The sequence below is a fragment of the Somniosus microcephalus genome, chromosome 19, assembly GCF_052327205.1.
Source record: "Somniosus microcephalus isolate GS21.2 chromosome 19, FLI_Smic_1.0, whole genome shotgun sequence".
Classification (NCBI taxonomy): domain Eukaryota; kingdom Metazoa; phylum Chordata; class Chondrichthyes; order Squaliformes; family Somniosidae; genus Somniosus; species Somniosus microcephalus.
Genome location: NC_141005.1, coordinates 2,657,279 through 2,679,417, shown reverse-complemented (window position 1 = coordinate 2,679,417; position 22,139 = coordinate 2,657,279). Strand labels below are relative to the sequence as shown.

The window sequence follows — 22,139 nt, the reverse complement described above, 5'->3', positions numbered from 1 at the left end:
TCCGCAGTCTGTGTCTTATTATACACGGACGCAACACTATCTATGCCCCTCATAATTTTGTACACCTCAATCAGGTCCCCCCTTGGCCTTCTCTGCTCTAAGGAAAACAACCACAGCCTGTCCAGTCTCTCTTCATAGCTGAAGCGCTCCAGCCCAGATAACATCCTGGTGAATCTCCTCTGCACCCTCTCCAATGCAATCACATCCCTCCTATAGTGTGGCGACCAGAACTGCACACAGTATTCCAGCTGTGGCCTAACTAGCGTTTTGTACAGCTCCATCATAACCTCCCTGCTCTTATATTCAATGCCTCAGCTAAAGAAGGCAAGTATCCCATATGCCTTTTTAACCACCTTATCTACCTGTCCTGCTGCCTTCAGGGATCTATGTACATGCACACCAAGGTCCCTCTGATCCTCTGTCCTTCCTAGGATCCTACCATTCATTGTGTATTCCCTTGCCTTGTTAGTCCTCTCAAAATGCATCACCTCACACTTTTCAGGGTTAAATTCCATTTGCCACTGTTCTGCCCATCTAACCATCACATCTATATCGTCCTGTAGCCTGAGGCTTCCCTCCTCGCTATTTACCACTCCACCGATTTTTGTGTCATCTGCGAACTTACTGATCATACCTCCTACATTCATATCTAAATCATTAATGTACACTACAAACAGCAAAGGACCCAGCACCGATCTCTGCGGTACACCACTGGACACAGGCTTCCAGTCACAAAAACAACCTTCGGCCATCACCCTCTGCCTCCTGCCACTAAGCCAATTTTGGATCCAATGTGCCAAATTGCCCTGGATCCCATGGGCTCTTACCTTCTTGACCAGTCTCCCATGTGGGACTTTACCAAAAGCCTTAGAGTTCAGAAGAATGTGAGGTGATCCCACTGAAACATACAAAATTCTTACAGGGCTTGACAGGGAGGATATTTCCCCTCGCTGGGGAGTCTAGAACCAGGGGTCACAGTCTCAGATGAGGAGAAATTTCTTCACTCAGAGGGTGGTGAATGTTTGGATTTCTCTACCCCAGAGGGTGTGGAGGCTCAGTTGTTGAGTATATTCAAGGCTGAGATCGATAGATTTTTGAATATTAAGGGAATCAAGGTATATGGGGATAGTGCACTGTGTAAATCCCACTCACCCCCGGGTCACTCTGTGTCAATCTCACTCACCCGGGTCACTCTGTGTCAATCTCACTCACCCGAGTCACTCTGTGTCAATCTCACTCACCCCCCGGGTCACTCTGTGTCAATCTCACTCACCCCCCGGGTCACTCTGTGTCAATCTCACTCACCCCCCGGGTCACTCTGTGTCAATCTCACTCACCCCCCCCGGGTCACTCTGTGTCAATCTCACTCACCCCCCGGGTCACTCTGTGTCAATCTCACTCACCCCCGGGTCACTCTGTGTCAATCTCACTCACCCCCCGGGTCACTCTGTGTCAATCTCACTCACCCCCGGGTCACTCTGTGTCAATCTCACTCACCCCCCGGGTCACTCTGTGTCAATCTCACTCACCCCCGGGTCACTCTGTCTAAATCTCACTCACCCCCCGGGTCACTCTGTGTCAATCTCACTCACCCCCGGGTCACTCTGTGTCAATCTCACTCACCCCCCGGGTCACTCTGTGTCAATCTCACTCACCCCCGGGTCACTCTGTGTCAATCTCACTCACCCCCCGGGTCACTCTGTGTCAATCTCACTCACCCCCGGGTCACTCTGTGTCAATCTCACTCACCCCCCGGGTCACTCTGTGTCAATCTCACTCACCCGAGTCACTCTGTGTCAATCTCACTCACCCCCGGGTCACTCTGTGTCAATCTCACTCACCCGAGTCACTCTGTCTAAATCTCGCTCACCCCCCGGGTCACTCTGTGTCAATCTCACTCACCCCCGGGTCACTCTGTATCAATCTCGCTCACCCCTCGGGTCACTCTGTATCAATCTCGCTCACCCCCCGGGTCACTCTGTGTCAATCTCACTCACCCCCCGGGTCACTCTGTGTCAATCTCACTCACCCCCCGGGTCACTCTGTGTCAATCTCACTCACCCTCGGGTCACTCTGTGTCAATCTCACTCACCCCCGGGTCACTCTGTCTAAATCTCACTCACCCCCGGGTCACTCTGTGTCAATCTCACTCACCCGAGTCACTCTGTGTCAATCTCACTCACCCGAGTCACTCTGTCTAAATCTCACTCACCCCCCGGGTCACTCTGTATCAATCTCGCTCACCCCCCGGGTCACTCTGTAAATCTCACTCACCCCCGGGTCACTCTGTGTCAACCTCGCTCACCCCCGGGTCACTCTGTGTCAATCTCACTCACCCCCGGGTCACTCTGTGTCAATCTCACTCACCCCCGGGTCACTCTGTCTAAATCTCACTCACCCCCCGGGTCACTCTGTGTCAATCTCACTCACCCCCGGGTCACTCTGTCTAAATCTCACTCACCCCCCGAGTCACTCTGTGTCAATCTCACTCACCCCCCGGGTCACTCTGTGTCAATCTCGCTCACCCCCGGGTCACTCTGTGTCAATCTCACTCACCCCCCGGGTCACTCTGTGTCAATCTCACTCACCCCCGGGTCACTCTGTGTCAATCTCACTCACCCGAGTCACTCTGTGTCAATCTCACTCACCCCCCGGGTCACTCTGTAAATCTCACTCACCCCCGGGTCACTCTGTGTCAATCTCACTCACCCCCCGGGTCACTCTGTCTAAATCTCACTCACCCCCCCCGGGTCACTCTGTGTCAATCTCACTCACCCTCGGGTCACTCTGTGTCAATCTCACTCACCCCCCGGGTCACTCTGTGTCAATCTCACTCACCCCCCGGGTCACTCTGTCTAAATCTCACTCACCCCCCCGGGTCACTCTGTGTCAATCTCACTCACCCTCGGGTCACTCTGTAAATCTCACTCACCCCCGGGTCACTCTGTGTCAATCTCACTCACCCCCCGGGTCACTCTGTGTCAATCTCACTCACCCCCGGGTCACTCTGTGTCAATCTCACTCACCCCCAGGTCACTCTGTGTCAATCTCACTCACCCCCGGGTCACTCTGTGTCAATCTCACTCACCCCCGGGTCACTCTGTGTCAATCTCACTCACCCTCGGGTCACTCTGTGTCAATCTCACTCACCCCCGGGTCACTCTGTGTCAATCTCACTCACCCCCCGGGTCACTCTGTCTAAATCTCACTCACCCCCGGGTCACTCTGTGTCAATCTCACTCACCCCCCGGGTCACTCTGTGTCAATCTCACTCACCCCCGGGTCACTCTGTGTCAATCTCACTCACCCGAGTCACTCTGTGTCAATCTCACTCACCCCCCGGGTCACTCTGTGTCAATCTCACTCACCCCCAGGTCACTCTGTGTCAATCTCACTCACCCCCCGGGTCACTCTGTGTCAATCTCACTCACCCCCGCGTCACTCTGTGTCAATCTCACTCACCCCCAGGTCACTCTGTGTCAATCTCACTCACCCCCAGGTCACTCTGTGTCAATCTCACTCACCCCCCGGGTCACTCTGTGTCAATCTCACTCACCCCCGCGTCACTCTGTGTCAATCTCACTCACCCCCAGGTCACTCTGTGTCAATCTCGCTCACCCCCGGGTCACTCTGTGTCAATCTCACTCACCCCCGGGTCACTCTGTGTCAATCTCGCTCACCCCCCGGGTCACTCTGTGTCAATCTCACTCACCCCCGGGTCACTCTGTCTAAATCTCACTCACCCTCGGGTCACTCTGTCTAAATCTCACTCACCCTCGGGTCACTCTGTGTCAATCTCACTCACCCCCGGGTCACTCTGTGTCAATCTCACTCACCCCCCGGGTCACTCTGTGTCAATCTCACTCACCCCCAGGTCACTCTGTGTCAATCTCACTCACCCCCCGGGTCACTCTGTGTCAATCTCACTCACCCCCCGGGTCACTCTGTGTCAATCTCACTCACCCCCAGGTCACTCTGTGTCAATCTCACTCACCCCCAGGTCACTCTGTGTCAATCTCACTCACCCCCCGCGTCACTCTGTGTAAATCTCACTCACCCCCGGGTCACTGTCTAAATCTCACTCACCCCCGGGTCACTCTGTGTCAATCTCGCTCACCCCCGGGTCACTCTGTGTAAATCTCACTCACCCCCAGGTCACTCTGTGTCAATCTCACTCACCCCCCGCGTCACTCTGTGTAAATCTCACTCACCCCCAGGTCACTCTGTGTCAATCTCACTCACCCCCGGGTCACTCTGTGTAACTCTCACTCACCCCCGGGTCACTCTGTGTCAATCTCACTCACCCCCGGGTCACTCTGTGTCAATCTCACTCACCCCCGGGTCACTCTGTGTCAATCTCACTCACCCTCGGGTCACTCTGTGTCAATCTCACTCACCCCCAGGTCAAACAGATACAGAAAATGACATGAATGTAATGACTGAGGCCCTAGTTTGAGAATTGATGTAGCGCACTGGTAGCAGGTTCAAAAGCAGCCATGGCGGAGTCAAAGGGCAGGTGGCTGGTCTCCTGAGTATTGGGTGTGTAAAGAGAGAGAACAAAGTTCTTCAGCGAAAAGAGGGGATAGGCATTTTCTGCTGGTTGTAAAATTTTCCTTTAAATTAAAAATCTAACTGACTCAGAAACTTTAAAGGAAATGAAGAATCGCCTCGTGTTCCAAGTTTAATCAGCATCTCAAGTACAGTAACTATGACTTCAAGTAGAATTGAATATAAATAGAACAAACTTTGTTCACAATTCTGATGCTTTTCTGTAAGTCCCACTCTGATTACAGACTAGAGTTCCAACATTTACATCCAACTGCACAGGCAGTTTTCAATCTCCAATGGGATTAACTTAAAACCCAGAAGAAATCGTTACCAAAAGACCAAAATTGTAATACAGGTAATTACAAAACTGTAAGAGTGCTGCTCTTACCGTGTGTGCTCTGGGTATGTGAAGTGGCAACGGCAGATTGTGAGCGGGGAATCTTTGCTCTAGTCGCAGCCTGTTCTGCGTTACGGACTGACTCGATCCAGACATTATCAAAATGACAGGTCCTTTCACCTCTAATTAGTGAAACAAGAACTCCCTGGAGTTCGCTGCATCAGGCTCCTGCCAGCCACATCCAAGACCTGCGAAAAAGTGCATGAAAAGGAAAACTAAATCCCACTTTCATCAAAACACTGCATATATTTATTGCAAAAATACAGGATAATGAACATATAACTTGGTCAAAACTAGGAGAAAATATATTCATCCTGAGTTAATACTGTACTTGAATCAGTTACAAAACTCAGGCAAAACCCAAATATTGCCAAAACATTTTCTTGGTTTTATTCAACAGAACTCTATTTAAATACAATTGGAACCTAGTGCTGGAATTGTTAAAATTTACTGCTACCTTTCCTAAAGTATGGCGAGCAGCAGATGGATCTCATTGTCTCATCATTGCTGCATATTTTGAAGGATCAGAGAATGAGCTAACAGAAGCAGTCCGGACATTTGATCTGAATATTTCTAAAGAATGAATTACACATCCAACCCCTCAATTGGCTGGAATAAGTTAACCAATTAGGATGCTTAAAAATAAACGCTTTTTAAAAACTGTTACACTGACACTGCAACGCAATAGGATATAAACGATCGGAATTTTATTGCTGTGTTGAAATGGCTGTTGCAGAATTGACAGCTTACAGCAACATAGAATAAACAGCACGCCGCTAAACAACCACCGCCCCCGACACCCCTCCCCCAAAACACCCCCCCACAACACCCCCCCCTAAACAACCACCGCCCCCGACACCCACCCCCCCACGTAACACCCCTCCCCCAAAACAACACCCCCCACAACACCCCCCCTAAACAACCACCGCCCCCGACACCCCCCCACCCCCGCGACACCCCCTCCCCCCCAGCAACACCCCGCCCACACAACCCCCCCCCCCCAACACCCCCCCCTAAACAACCACAGCCCCCGACAACACCCTCCCCCCCCGCGACGCCCCCCTCCCCCCCGGCAACCCCACCACCCCCCTAAACACCCACCGCCCCCGACACCCCTCCCCCAAAACACCCCCCAACACCCCCCCTAAACAACCACCGCCCCCGACACCCCTCCCCCAAAACACCCCCCCACAACACCCCCCCCTAAACAACCACCGCCCCCGACACCCCTCCCTCAAAACACCCCCCCACAACACCCCCCCTAAACAACCACTGCCCCCGACACCCCTCCCCCAAAACACCCCCCCACAACACCCCCCCTAAACAACCACCGCCCCCCGACACCCACCCCCCCCACGTAACACCCCTCCCCCAAAACAACACCCCCCACAACACCCCCCCTAAACACCCACCGCCCACAACACCCCCCCTAAACACCCACCGCCCCCGACACCCCTCCCCCAAAACACCCCCAACACCCCCCCTAAACAACCACCGCCCCCGACACCCCTCCCCCAAAACACCCCCCCACAACACCCCCCCCTAAACAACCACCGCCCCCGACACCCCTCCCTCAAAACACCCCCCACAACACCCCCCCTAAACAACCACCGCCCCCGACACCCCTCCCCCAAAACACCCCCCACAACACCCCCCCTAAACAACCACCGCCCCCGACACCCACCCCCCCACGTAACACCCCTCCCCCAAAACAACACCCCCCACAACACCCCCCCTAAACAACCACCGCCCCCGACACCCCCCCACCCCCGCGACACCCCCTCCCCCCCAGCAACACCCCGCCCACACAACCCCCCCCCCCAACACCCCCCCCACAACACCCCCCCTAAACAACCACAGCCCCCGACAACACCACCCCCCCCCGCGACGCCCCCTCCCCCCCGGCAACCCCACCACCCCCCTAAACAACCACCGCCCCCGACACCCCTCCCCCAAAACACCCCCCCACAAGACCCCCCCAAACAACCACCGCCCCCGACATGCCCCCACCGCGACGTCCCCTCCCCCCCGGCAACACCCCCCCACGCAACACCCCGCCCCCGACACCCCTCCCCCAAAACGCCCCCCCCAACACACCCCCTAAACAACCACCGCCCCCAAACCCCCCCCCCGCCAGCCCCCACCCCATGACACCCCCCCCAGCAACACCCACCCCCGACACCAACCCCCCACCGCGACACCACACCCACCGGCAACACCCCGCCACCGACACCACCCCCCCACCCCCCCCACCCCCGGCAACACCCCCCCCACCCCCGGTGTGGAAGAGCAGGAATTTCCCCAGCCCACTTCAATTAGCACGCTAAGCTTTACTGTACTGGGCGCTGTACCGTACTGGCACTGCGCCGTACTGTCGCTGCGCGCGGCAGTCAATTTGTGCACTGCAAGGTCTCACAGACAGCAGTGTGATGATGAGATAATCTGTTTTAGTGATGCTGATTGAGGCATAAATAGTGGGCAGGACTCCCCTGTTCTTCTTCAAAATAGTGCCGTGGGATCTTTTTCGTCCACCTGAGAGGGCAGACAGAGCCTCGAATTAAAGTCTCAATCAAAAGACGGCACCTCCGACAGTGCAGCACTCCCTTGGTACTGCCCCTCCCACAGTGCAGCACTCCCTCAGTACTGCCCCTCCCACAGTGCAGTGCTCCCTCAGTACTGCCCCTCCCACAGTGCAGCGCTCCCTCAGTACTGCCCCTCCCACAGTGCAGTGCTCCCTCAGTACTGCCCCTCCGACAGTGCAGCACTCCCTCAGTACTGCCCCTCCGACAGTGCAGCGCTCCCTCAGTACTGCCCCTCCGACAGTGCAGTGCTCCGTCAGTACTGCCCCTCCCACAGTGCAGCGCTCCCTCAGTACTGCCCCTCCCACAGTGCAGCGCTCCCTCAGTACTGCCCCTCCCACAGTGCAGTGCTCCCTCAGTACTGCCCCTCCCACAGTGTGGCGCTCCCTCAGTACTGCCCCTCCCACAGTGTGGCACTCCCTCAGTACTGCCCCTCCCACACTGCAGCACTCCCTCAGTACTGTCCCTCTGACAGTGCGGCACTCCCTCAGTACTGTCCCTCCGACAGTGCGGCACTCCCTCAGTACTGCCCCTCCAACAGTGCGGCACTCCCTCAGTACTGTCAGACAGTGCGGCACTCCCTCAGTACTGTCCCTCTGACAGTGCAGCACTCCCTCAGTACTGTCCCTCCGACAGTGCGGTGCTCCCTCAGTACTGCCCCTCCAACAGTGCAGCACTCCCTCAGTACTGTCCCTCTGACAGTGCAGCACTCCCTCAGTACTGTCCCTCCGACAGTGCGGCACTCCCTCAGTACTGTCCCTCCGACAGTGCAGCACTCCCTCAGTACTGTCCCTCTGACAGTGCGGCACTCCCTCAGTACTGTCCCTCCGACAGTGCAGCACTCCCTCAGTACTGCCCCTCCGACGGTGCAGCACTCCCTCAGTACTGTCCCTCCGACAGTGCGGCACTCCCTCAGTACTGCCCCTCCGACAGTGCAGCACTCCCTCAGTACTGACCCCCCACAGTGCGGCGCTCCCTCAGTACTGCCCCTCCGACAGTGCAGTGCTCCCTCAGTACTGCCCCTCCGACAGTGCAGCGCCCCCTCAGTACTGCCCCTCCGACAGTGCAGCGCCCCCTCAGTACTGCCCCTCCGACAGTGCAGCACTCCCTCAGCACTGCCCCTCCGACAGTGCGGCGCTCCCTCAGTACTGCCCCTCCGACAGTGCAGCGCCCCCTCAGTACTGCCCCTCCGACAGTGCAGCGCCCCCTCAGTACTGCCCCTCCGACAGTGCAGCACTCCCTCAGCACTGCCCCTCCGACAGTGCAGCGCCCCCTCAGTACTGCCCCTCCGACAGTGCAGCACTCCCTCAGTACTGCCCCTCCGACAGTGCAGCACTCCCTCAGTACTGCCCCTCCGACAGTGCAGCACTCCCTCAGCACTGCCCCTCCGACAGTGCGGCGCTCCCTCAGTACTGCACTGGGAGTGTCAGCCTGGATTATGTGTTCAAATCTCTGGAGTGGGACTTGAACCCACGACCTACTGACTCCGAGGCGAGGGTGTTACTCACTGAGCCACAGCTAACACTTCCTCTTTTACAATATCAGCATCTAGAAAGTGTCAGAGGTTGAAGACAGTGACCTGTCTCCAAATGAACACTTGACGCTTCCCGCAGCTTACAAGCCCCATGGGAAAGGAATGCTCCCTGGGTCTGGATCGTCCATTCACCAAGGTTTACAGGATTACCACAGGTTTAGGAGTTTTATATTCTGTCTGACTTCAACTGCAAATCAGACACAAACGATGTTCGGTTGAGCCTGTAAAAGGAAGCGAAAAGCGAGATCGCTATTATCAGCAGGAAGCATGCTCTCCACATGCATTGACCAACCAAATGTCAGTAGATACTGCACTGCTTCCGCTGGCATCAACCGTTCAACCCTGCAACCTACGGCAATTCCTGGAGTTCAAACTCTCACCTGTTTCAACTCAGATTCTATCTGGGTAAAAATAAACGTCATCTTGACCTGTGTACACATTTCCCTAAATTCACCAGAATCGTGTCGAATAAGCCAACAGTAATCCTAGTGCTGCTTCTAGATATAAAAATGAGGAATCTTTGGGAGGCTTTTAATGGCAGGGGGAAAAGTAGCAAGATGCAGGGGTTAGGGGAGAGAGATGTAAAGAATAGAACTGAACACCTTCACCGAAGCGTACGAGAGCATGGGCCTTACACTAAACATCTGTAAGACAAAGGTCCTCTACCAACCTGCCCCCGCCACACAGTACTGCCCCCCCATTAGCAAAATCCACGACAAGGCCTTGGACAATGTGGACCACTTTCCATACCTCAGGAGCCTACTGTCAACAAGGGCAGACGTCGATGACGAAGTCCAACACCGCCTTCAGTGTGCCAGTGCAGCCTTCGGTCGCCTGAGGAAGAGTGTTTGAAGACCAGGACCTCAAACCCGGCACTAAGCTCATGGTCTACAGAGCAGCAGTGATACCCGCCCTGCTGTATGCCTCAGAGACATGGACCATGTACAGCAGGCACCTCAAAGCACTGGAGAGGTACCACCAACGCTGCCTCCGCAAGATCCTGCAAATCCATTGGCAGGATAGGTGCACCAATGTCAGTGTTCTTGCTCAGGCCAACATTCCCAGCATCGAAGCTTTGACCACGCTCGATCAGCTCCGATGGACGGGTCACATCGTCCGCATGCCCGATACGAGTCTCCGAAGACAAGCGTTCTACTCGGAGCTCCGACACAGCAAGAGCGCCCCAGGTGGGCAGAGGAAACACTTCAAGGACACCCTCAAAGCCTCCTTGAAAAAGTGTAACATCCCCACCGACACCTGGGAATCCCTGGCCCAAGACCGCACAAAGTGGAGGAGAAGCATCCGGGAAAGCGCCGAACACCTCGAGTCTCTTCACCGGGAGCAAGCGGAAGCCAAGCGCAAACAGCGCAAGGAGTGCACGTCAACCCAAGCACCCCACCCACCCGCCCCTTCAACCACCGTCTGCCCCACCTGTGACAGAGACTGTAAGTTCCGCATTGGACTCATCAGTCACCTGAGAACTCATTTTTAATGTGGAAGTAAGTCATCCTCGGTTCCGAGGGACTGCTTAAGAAGAGGAACTGAAAGCTCCACGGCCCATGGTGCGACTGGGGCAGGGGAGCCAGGCCGTGCGGGGGGGAGCTGGGCCGGAACGGAGGGGCCGGGGGAACTGGGGCGGGGGGGAGGAGCTGGGGCGGGGGGGCCGGGACGGGGGGTGGGGCGGGGTGGCCGGGCAGGCGGCCAGGGTGGGGGTGCTGGGGGCCCGATCCCAGGTGGACAGTCTGCTGGGAGAGGTTGGCTGTCGGTCTGTGGGCCTATCGGCGAGGCCCCATCACCAGCTGCCCAGAGAGGATGCTGGGGAAGGGTGTGAGCAGGGCTTAGCCATCTCAGAGGGCACTAAGATTAACTGTGCCGTGTGGGGCAGGCGTCATGTGTAGGCCAGGCCGGGTAAGGGCGGCAGGTTCCCTCCCCTGAAGGACACTAGTGACAGAGGTGGGGTTTTATGGCATTCTGGCAGCTTTGATTGTCATTTTCCTAGTGCCAGACACATTGGCCTAGAGATTCAGTGGCCTGCGCCACCAGTTTGCGCCCAAAGAGGGCTTTTGCGCCTCTGGCCACAACCACCGCGATATTTAGCGGGGCGCTAATGGTGGCGTTAGCCAGTAGCTACCGCCCCGAGCGCCATATTAGGTCGCAGCCGCCTCTTCCACGCCGGCCGCAAACAGCGACCGGTACACAGGGGCCTACCTGTGGCGGTAGTGGGGCGAGTTAAGGTGGAGGTGCGGCCGGCCGGTTTTTCGGCGGCTGCCTGCCCGCACCCCCACCCCCCACGAGAGCCCGGCACTTCTCCTTGGTGCCGGGCTCATTTGCCGGCACTCGCGAGCGGGGATCGCGCTGTTGCAGGCACCTCCCCCTTAACAGTGGGAGGAAGGCCTGCAGTACCACAGCCTGCCGTGGCGCTGCGGCACTTTGCGCGCCAATATTCAGTTTCTTTTAGCGGCCGGCTTCCACTTGGGGCGCTGAAACTGAATATCCCGATGGCGCAAGTGGCTCCGCGCGCAGCGGTAATTCCGGCGCCCAGGCGAGCTGGGCGCCCCAAACTGAATTTTTAGCACATTGGATTCAGCTTTCACACCTTGCTGTGGTGTGAATCGAATCCACAACCTCTTGCTTTGCTGAGCCAGTATCATAACCACTACATGAACAAAGCCTTTTTCCTTCAATGCGTTTGGTCAGCCGTGGCTCAGTGGGCAGCAATCCCACCTCCGAGACTTAAGCACAGAAATCTAGGCTGACACTCCAGTCTGGTACTGAGGGAGTGCCGCACTGTCGGAGAGGCAGTACTGAGGGAGCGTCGCACTGTCGGAGGGGCAGCACTGAGGGAGCGTCGCACTGTCGGAGGGGCAGTACTGAGGGAGTGCTGCACTGTCGGAGGGGCAGTACTGAGGGAGTGCCGCACTGTCGGAGAGGCAGTACTGAGGGAGCGTCGCACTGTCGGAGGGGCAGTACTGAGGGAGCGCCGCACTGTCGGAGGGGCAGTACTGAGGGAGTGCCGCACTGTCGGAGGGGCAGTACTGAGGGAGCGCTGCACTGTCGGAGAGGCAGTACTGAGGGAGCGCCGCACTGTCGGAGGGGCAGTACTGAGGGAGTGCCGCACTGTCGGAGGGGCAGTACTGAGGGAGTGCCGCACTGTCGGAGAGGCAGTACTGAGGGAGCGCCGCACTGTCGGAGAGGCAGTACTGAGGGAGCGCCGCACTGTCGGAGGGGCAGTACTGAGGGAGCGCCACACTGTCGGAGAGGCAGTACTGAGGGAGCGCCGCACTGTCGGAGAGGCAGTACTGAGGGAGCGCCGCACTGTCGGAGGGGCAGTACTGAGGGAGCGCCGCACTGTCGGAGAGGCAGTACTGAGGGGGCGCTGCACTGTCGGAGGGGCAGTACTGAGGGAGCGCCGCACTGTCGGAGAGGCAGTACTGAGGGAGCGCCGCACTGTCGGAGGGGCAGTACTGAGGGAGCGCCGCACTGTCGGAGAGGCAGTGCTGAGGGAGCGCCGCACTGTCGGAGAGGCAGTACTGAGGGAGCGCCGCACTGTCGGAGAGGCAGTACTGAGGGAGCACTGCACTGTCGGAGGGCCGGTACTGAGGGAACGCTGCACTGTCGGAGGGGCAGTACTGAGGGAGTGCCGCACTGTCGGAGGGGCAGTACTGAGGGAGTGCCGCACTGTCGGAGGGGCAGTACTGAGGGAGCGCTGCACTGTTGGAGGGGCAGTACTGAGGGAGCGCTGCACTGTGGGAGGGGCAGTACTGAGGGAGCGCCGCACTGTCGGAGGGCCGGTACTGAGGGAGCGCTGCACTGTCGGAGGGGCAGTACTGAGGGAGTGCCGCACTGTCGGAGGGGCAGTACTGAGGGAGCGCCGCACTGTCGGAGAGGCAGTACTGAGGGAGCGCCGCACTGTCGGAGAGGCAGTACTGAGGGAGCGCCGCACTGTCGGAGGGGCAGTACTGAGGGAGCGCTACACTGTCAGAGGGGCAGTACTGAGGGAGCGTTGCTCTGTCGGAGGGGCAGTACTGAGGGAGTGCTGTACTGTCAGAAGTGCCGTCTTTCGGATGAGGTGTTAAAGTGAGGCCCCGTCTGCTCTCAGATGGATGTAAAAGATCCCATGTCAAAGAACAGCAGGGGAGTTCTCCCCGGTGTCCTGGGCCAATATTTATCCCTTAACCAACATCACGAAAACAGATTATCTGGTCATTATCACATTCATGTTTGTGGGATCTTACTGTGCACAAATTGGCTGCCACGTTTCCACTTTCCAGCTCTTGGTCCGTAGCCCTGTAGGTTACGGCACTTCGATTGCCTATCCACGTACTTTTTAAATGTGATGAGGGTCTCTGTCTCTACCACCCTTTCAGGCAGTGAGTTCCAGACCCCCACCACACTCTGGGTGAAGAAATTCTCCTCAACTCCCCTCTAATCCTTCTACCAATTACTTTTAATCTATGCCCCCCTGGTTATTGTCCCTTCTACTAAGGGAAATAGGTCCTTCCTATCCACTCTATCTAGGCCCCTCATAATTTTATACACCTCAATTAGGTCCCACCTCAGCCTCCTCTGTTCCAAAGAAACCAACCCCAGCCTATCCAATCTTTCCTCATAGCTAAAATTCCCCAGCCCAGGCAACATCCTCGTAAATCTCCTCTGCACCCCCTCTAGTGCAATTACATCCTTCCTGTAATGTGGTGACCAGAACTGCACACAGTATTTCTAGCTGCGGCCTAACTAGTGTTTTATACAGTTGAAGCATAACCCCCCTGCTCTTGTATTCTATGCCTCGGCTAATAAAGGAAAATATCGGAGTGCTGGAGTGTCGTGTTTTCATGGTCATTGGGATGTAACCCTGATGTTATGAAGTGAAAACATCTGTTTAGCATCCATCTTTCAGAAGAGCCAACAGTGATCCCGTTGCCTGGAGTTACTCCCCAAGCAGAGTGAGACGCTCCAGGACACGAGTGAAACCAATGTCAGCCATTCCCAGTCACTGCAGCATTCTAAACTCAGCACTGATCAAAGAATCATAGAATAATACAGCACCGGAGGCCATTCGGCCCATCGGTCCCATGCCGGCTCTTTCATACGACAGCGAAGCGTTTACTTTCTTCACCTTTCAACTGGGGAAAACAAGTTCAGAACAACTGACAAAACTTATTCAAAAAGAAAGACTCGCATTTCTCCAGCGCCTTTCACAACCTCAGGACGTCCCAAAGTGCTTTACAGCCAATGAAGTACTTTGTGAAGTGTGGTCACTGTTGTAATGTGGGAAAAGCGGCAGCCAATTTGCACACAGCAAGCTCCCACAAACAGCAATGTGATAATGACCAGAACATCTGTTTTTTTTTGTGATGTTGATTGAGGGATAAATATTGGCCCCAGGACACCGGGGAGAGCTCTCCCGCTCTTCTTCAAATAGTGGCCGTGGGATCTTTTACATCCACCTGAGAGCAGACGGAGCCTCGGTTTGACAGCTCATCCGAAAGACGGCAACTCTGACAGTGCAGCGCTCCCTCAGTACTGCACTGGAGTGTCAGCCTAGATTTTGTGCTGAAGGATCTGGAGTGGGACTTGAACCCACAACCTCCTGACTCAGAAGACAAAGTGCTATCCACTGAGCCACGGCTGACAAATAGGTTGTGTGACTTCCTAAGTAATTTATCTTTGTTACTTTTCTGATGATTCCAAGCTCCTAAGCTTCAAAATGTAGGCCCAGGATTCAGCAGCCTGAGTGTAGGCCCAAGATTCAGCAGCCTGAGTGTAGGCCTGGATTCAGCAGCCTGAGTGTAGGCCTGGATTCAGCAGACTGAGTGTAGGCCCAGGATTCAGCAGCCTGAGTGTAGGCCCAGGATTCAGCAGCCTGAGTGTAGGCCTGGATTCAGCAGCCTGAGTGTAGGCCCAGGATTCAGCAGCCTGAGTGTAGGCCCAAGATTCAGCAGCCTGAGTGTAGGCCCAGGATTCAGCAGCCTGAGTGTAGGCCTGGATTCAGCAGCCTGAGTGTAGGCCCAGGATTCAGCAGCCTGAGTGTAGGCCCAGGATTCAGCAGCCTGAGTGTAGCCCAGGATTCAGCAGCCTGAGTGTAGGCCTAGATTCAGCAGCCTGAGTGTAGGCCCAAGATTCAGCAGCCTGAGTGTAGGCCCAAGATTCAGCAGCCTGAGTGTAGGCCCAAGATTCAGCAGCCTGAGTGTAGGCCCAAGATTCAGCAGCCTGAGTGTAGGCCCAGGATTCAGCAGCCTGAGTGTAGGCCCAGGATTCAGCAGCTTGAGTGTAGGCTCAGGATTCAGCAGCCTGAGTGTAGGCCCAAGATTCAGCAGCCTGAGTGTAGGCCCAGGATTCAGCAGCCTGAGTGTAGGCCCAGGATTCAGCAGCCTGAGTGTAGCCCAAGATTCAGCAGCCTGAGTGTAGGCCTGGATTCAGCAGCCTGAGTGTAGGCCCAAGATTCAGCAGCCTGAGTGTAGGCCCAAGATTCAGCAGCCTGAGTGTAGGCCCAGGATTCAGCAGCCTGAGTGTAGCCCAAGATTCAGCAGCCTGAGTGTAGGCCTGGATTCAGCAGCCTGAGTGTAGGCCCAGGATTCAGCAGCCTGAGTGTAGGCCCAGGATTCAGCAGCCTGAGTGTAGGCCCAGGATTCAGCAGCCTGAGTGTAGGCCTGGATTCAGCAGCCTGAGTGTAGGCCCAGGATTCAGCAGCCTGAGTGTAGGCCTGGATTCAGCAGCCTGAGTGTAGGCCCAGGATTCAGCAGCCTGAGTGTAGGCCCAGGATTCAGCAGCCTGAGTGTAGGCCCAAGATTCAGCAGCCTGAGTGTAGGCCCAGGATTCAGCAGCCTGAGTGTAGGCCCAGGATTCAGCAGCCTGAGTGTAGGCCCAGGATTCAGCAGCCTGAGTGTAGGCCCAGGATTCAGCAGCCTGAGTGTAGGCCCAGGATTCAGCAGCCTGAGTGTAGGCCTGGATTCAGCAGCCTGAGTGTAGCCCAAGATTCAGCAGCCTGAGTGTAGGCCCAAGATTCAGCAGCCTGAGTGTAGGCCCAGGATTCAGCAGCCTGAGTGTAGGCCTGGATTCAGCAGCCTGAGTGTAGGCCTGGATTCAGCAGCCTGAGTGTAGGCCCAAGATTCAGCAGCCTGAGTGTAGGCCCAAGATTCAGCAGCCTGAGTGTAGGCCTGGATTCAGCAGCCTGAGTGTAGGCCCAAGATTCAGCAGCCTGAGTGTAGGCCTGGATTCAGCAGCCTGAGTGTAGGCCTGGATTCAGCAGCCTGAGTGTAGCCCAAGATTCAGCAGCCTGAGTGTAGGCCTGGATTCAGCAGCCTGAGTGTAGGCCTGGATTCAGCAGCCTGAGTGTAGGCCCAGGATTCAGCAGCCTGAGTGTAGGCCTGGATTCAGCAGCCTGAGTGTAGGCCCAGGATTCAGCAGCCTGAGTGTAGGCCTGGATTCAGCAGCCTGAGTGTAGGCCCAAGATTCAGCAGCCTGAATATTTTGTATCAGTCTTTACAGTAGAAGACACTAAGAATATCCCAACACTGGACAAACAGGGGGCTATGGGGGGGAGGAGCTAAACACGATCAAAATCACTAAGGAAGTGGTACTCGGTAAAATAATGGGACTCAAGGCGGATAAATCACCTGGACCTGATGGCTTACATCCTAGGGTCTTGAGGGAAGTGGCGGTAGGGATTGTGGATGCATTGGTAATAATTTTCCAAACTCCCTGGACTCGGCAAAGGTCCCGGCAGACTGGAAAACTGCTAATGTAACACCCTTATTTAAAAAGGGCAGTAGACAGAAGGCTGGAAACTATAGACCGGTTAGCCTAACATCTGTGGTAGGTAAAATTTTGGAGTCCATTATTAAGGAGACAGTAACAGGACATTTGGATAATCATAATTTAATAGGACAAAGTCAGCATGGTTTTATGAAGGGGAAGTCATGTTTGACAAATTTGCTGGAGTTCTTTGAGGAAGTAACATATAGGGTGGATAAAGGGGAACCAGTGGACGTAGTGTATTTAGACTTCCAAAAGGCATTTGACAAGGTGCCACACAAAAGATTATTGCTTAAGATAAAAAGTCACGGGATTGGGGGTAATATTCTGGCATGGATAGAGGATTGGCTATCTAACAGAAGGCAGAGAGTTGGGATAAATGGTTCATTCTCAGACTGGCAATCAGTAACCAGTGGTGTTCCGCAGGGGTCAGTGCTGGGTCCCCAACTCTTTACAATCTATATTAACGATTTGGAGGAGGGGACCGAGTGTAACATATCAAAGTTTGCAGATGATACTAAGATGGGAGGGAAAGTAGTGAGTGAGGAGGACATAAAAAACCTGCAAGGGGACATAGACAGGCTAAGTAAGTGGGCAGAGATTTGGCAGATGGAATACAATACGGAAAGTGTGAGGTTATGCACTTTGGCAGGAAAAATCGTAGAGCAAGTTATTATCTTAATGGCAAGAAACTGGAAAGTACTGAAGTACAAAGGGATCTGGGGGACCTGGTGCACGAAACTCAAAAGGTTAGTATGCAGGTGCAGCAAGTGATTAAGAAGGCCAATAATGGAATGTTGGCTTTCATTGCTAGGGGGATAGAATATAAAAATAGGAAGGTATTGCTTCAGTTGTACAAGGTATTGGTGAGACTGCACCTGGAATACTGCATACAGTTTTGGTGTCCATACTTAAGAAAAGACATACTTGCTCTCGAGTCAGTACAAAGGTGGTTCACTCGGTTAATCCCGGGGATGAGGGAATGGACATATGAGGAGAGGTTGAGTAGATTGGGACTCTACTCATTGGAGTTCAGAAGAATGAGAGGCGATCTTATTGAAACATATAAGATTGTGAAGGGGTTGGATCGGGTGGATGCGGGAGGATGTTCCCGATGATGGGTGAAACTAGAACTAGGGGGCATAGTCTTAGAATAAGGGGCTGCTCTTTCAAAACTGAGATGAGGAGGAACTACTTCACTCAGAGGGTGGTAGGTCCATGGAATATGCTGCCCCAAAAAGCTGTAGAAACTACATCATTACATAAATTTAAAACAGAAATAGACAGTTTCCTAGAAGTAAAGGGAATTAAGGGTTACGGGGAGCGGGCAGGAATTTGGACATGAGTCTAGGTGCAGAGCGGGCCCAGGGGCCGTGTAGCCTGATCCTGCTCCTATTTCGTGTGTCTAATTCTGTTAGATTCAGCAGATGGTTCTGTGATAGTAGATTGGCGGTTAGGATCAGATCAGCCATGATCTTATTGAATGGCGGAGCAGGCTCGAGGGGCCGATTGGCCTACTCCTGCTCCTATTTCTTATGTTCTTATGTTCTTATGTTCTTATGTAAGGTATGCCTGGATTCAGCAGCCTGAATTTGGGCCCGGATTCAGCAGCCTAAATGTAGGCCTGGATTCAGCAGCCTGAGTGTAGGCCCAGGATTCAGCAGCCTGAGTGTGGGCCTGGATTCAGCAGCCTGAGTGTAGGCCCAGGGTTCAGCAGTCTAAATGTAGGCCCAGGGTTCAGCAGCCTGAATGTAGGCCCAGGGTTCAGCAGCCTGAATGTAGGCCTGGATTCAGCAGCCTAAATGTAGGCCTGGATTCAGCAGCTCGAGTGTAGGCCTGGATTCAGCAGCCCGAGTGTAGGCCTGGATTCAGCAGCCCGAGTGTAGGCCTGGATTCAGCAGCCCGAGTGTAGGCCTGGATTCAGCAGCCCGAGTGTAGGCCTGGATTCAGCAGCCCGAGTGTAGGCCTGGATTCAGCAGCCCGAGTGTAGGCCTGGATTCAGCAGCCCGAGTGTAGGCCTGGATTCAGCAGCCCGAGTGTAGGCCTGGATTCAGCAGCCCGAGTGTAGGCCTGGATTCAGCAGCCCGAGTGTAGGCCTGGATTCAGCAGCCCGAGTGTAGGCCTGGATTCAGCAGCCCGAGTGTAGGCCTGGATTCAGCAGCCCGAGTGTAGGCCTGGATTCAGCAGCCCGAGTGTAGGCCTGGATTCAGCAGCCCGAGTGTAGGCCTGGATTCAGCAGCCTGAGTGTAGGCCTGGATTCAGCAGCCCGACTGTAGGCCTGGATTCAGCAGCCCGAGTGTAGGCCCAGGATTCAGCAGCCCGAGTGTAGGCCTGGATTCAGCAGCCTGAGTGTAGGCCTGGATTCAGCAGCCCGACTGTAGGCCTGGATTCAGCAGCCCGAGTGTAGGCCTGGATTCAGCAGCCCGAGTGTAGGCCTGGATTCAGCAGCCTGAGTGTAGGCCTGGATTCAGCAGCCCGAGTGTAGGCCTGGATTCAGCAGCCCGAGTGTAGGCCTGGATTCAGCAGCCCGAGTGTAGGCCTGGATTCAGCAGCCTGAGTGTAGGCCTGGATTCAGCAGCCCGACTGTAGGCCTGGATTCAGCAGCCCGAGTGTAGGCCCAGGATTCAGCAGCCCGAGTGTAGGCCTGGATTCAGCAGCCTGAGTGTAGGCCTGGATTCAGCAGCCCGACTGTAGGCCTGGATTCAGCAGCCCGAGTGTAGGCCTGGATTCAGCAGCCCGAGTGTAGGCCTGGATTCAGCAGCCCGAGTGTAGGCCTGGATTCAGCAGCCTGAGTGTAGGCCTGGATTCAGCAGACCGAGTGTAGGCCTGGATTCAGCAGACTGGCCTCTCTCCGTTGAGAATGAGTCAGCTTAAGTTCTCCTTTCCAGCAGTTACTTTCGTTCAATCTATTTCCGAAATGTGCCACTTTGCTCGAGGCAGCAGCAGAATTCTGACTGGGGACAGCAGCCAAGAAATTACTGCTGGCGATATTGGTGAACAAGCATCTGATGCACTTGTATCAGCGATTCACGAATTACTCCCTGCGTTCAGTGGACTAAGCCGAGCACCTGCCCACTGATAACTCCACAGGAATCTCCAGGCTTTTATTTACTGTACAAATGTCGTCTGTGGAGCCGAGATCAGGAGTCATGTCCATCGGGGCCATTTGGGGAGTTGGACCTGACTGGAGAATGTTTGCCAGATCATTGGCTGCGAAGTGAGAACAGATTCTGCTTCCAACATTCACTGTTCACCATTTGATGCGACACAAGCTGGAAAACATGTCCAGCAAAAAATCTCCATTTATGGAGAGAAATAACTATTAAAAACATCTTGTTCTAATCATCCCAAGAACAGTTCAGGAGCTGCACATGGAGAGAGGTTTTATTCAAACCATAAAATTGGATTCCTCATACTCGGCAATTACCACAAGAGACGCACTAGATTAAAATCGTGTAAAAACTGAAATCAAGGCGAGGGTTGTGTTACTCTGATCACTCGGCGCTCTCACTGTCCACACAGCTCCTCAAAAGTGGAAATCACACCTTCTGCGTCATGAATGCAACTTATTCTCCCACAGCCCGATATCCTCTCCCCCCGTGTCCACCTTTAAAGCCCCTGTCCCCATTAAATCCTTTACTCTCCCCCCTGGCATGGTGCGTATCTGGGTTCAACTGGTTTAGTCATCCATCACCAGATCTACTGGGACACATCACGTGGCATAGAACCTCGCACCCCTCTGTCAAAACTGCTCACTATTCCTGAAGAGCAAAGATAAACCCTGGCTTCTTATCACCACCTCCAACCATCTCCGTAAAACCCTCTCCCTGCCCCCTCCACCTTCACCTCCAACAAATGCAAGGGGCCTGTCGACTTCTCGGTCTCCAAGACTGAGACCATCCGTTCAGCTGCCTCCCTCCCTGTGAGATTTCCTATCCAAGGATAGAAAGTGTTTTCTCCCAGATACCCAACTCACTGCTCTCCGGTTACAACCTGCATTTATATAGCGCCTTTAACATAGCAATACGTCCCAAGGCACTTCACAGGAGCGTTAGCGAACAATGGGCACTGAGCCACAGAAGGAGATATTAGGAGAGTTGACTAAAAGCTTGGTCAAAGAGGTGGGTTTTAAGGAGGGTCTTAAAGCATAGAGAGAGGTGGCAAGGCGAAAGCTCCAGGAGGGAATCGCAAAGGAGCGGGGAGGGGGGAAGAACAAGAGGGCAGAATCACAGGAACGGAATTTTTTGGGAGGGTTGAAGGGCTGGTGGAGGTAACAGACAACGGGAAGGGCGAGACCATGGAGGGATTCAAGGATGGGAAGTGTTTTTTTTAATGCAGGTGAACGCCATCACTCACGGTGAGTGCAGGTAAACACTTGGAGCCAAACTCAACGTGAAATGGTTGGAAGCAGAGGCACTGAATAATTCGCACCTTCCAGTTAGTATTCTCAGATTAACTTTAACATTTTTATTTCTACACTAATCAGCCCGCTGCTTTCTTGGCCTTCCCACTGCCCAGACCCCAAATCAAAAACCACGACCTCTCATGAAATATCCGCCCCATTCTCACCGATCTCCCACCCTCAGAGAGAGGGGAAGAAATGATCTGGGGCAAGGGTGAGGAGGGGATTCCAGATTTCCGCCACTCTTTGTGTGAAGAAGTACTTCCTGACATCACCCCTGAACAGCCTGGCTCTAATTTAATCATGTCCCAGACTGCCCAACCAGAGGAAATCGTTTCTCTCTCTCTACCCGATCAACTCCTTTAATCATCTTAAACACCTCGATCAGATCACCCCTTAATCTTCTAGACTCGAGGGAATACAAGCCCAGTCTGTGCAACCTGTCCTCGTAATTTAACCCTTTTAGCCCCGGTACCATTCTGGTGAATCTGCTGCTCCCCCTCTGAGGCCAGTCTGTCCTTCCTGAGGTGCGGGGCCCGGGACTGAACACACTGCTCCAGGTGGGGTCTAACCAACGCTCTGTACAACTGTTGCATCTCTGCCTTCCCTTTGTATTCTAGCCGCATTAGTCTTATTGATTGTTTTTTGTACCGGTCCACTAGCTTTTGGTGATTTGAGTACAGCATGGCCCACTAAATCCCTCTGCTCATCCACAGCTCCTAGTCTCTCGTCATTAATAAAATATCATGATTTGTCGCGCTGCCTTCACAGCCAAATTGCCAATATGGGCTCCTGACTCAAAGCACTATGGGCTAAAAATTTAGTTTGGGGCGCCAAGCTCGCCTGGGCGCCGGAATTACCGCTGCGCGCGGAGCCACTTGCGCCATCGGGATATTCAGTTTCAGCGCCCCAAATGGAAGCCGG

General features: G+C 54.6%; 1 protein-coding gene across 1 annotated transcript in view; it reads right to left on the bottom strand.

Annotated features, from left to right (window-relative positions):
* ncor2 (nuclear receptor corepressor 2) overlaps nucleotides 1-22,139 on the bottom strand; it is a 345,327-nt gene that overhangs the window by 315,499 nt on the left and 7,689 nt on the right. The window contains 1 exon segment of the mRNA XM_086011816.1: nucleotides 4,937-5,133. Coding sequence (XP_085867942.1) covers nucleotides 4,937-5,041 — 105 coding nt within the window. The 5' untranslated portion in view covers nucleotides 5,042-5,133.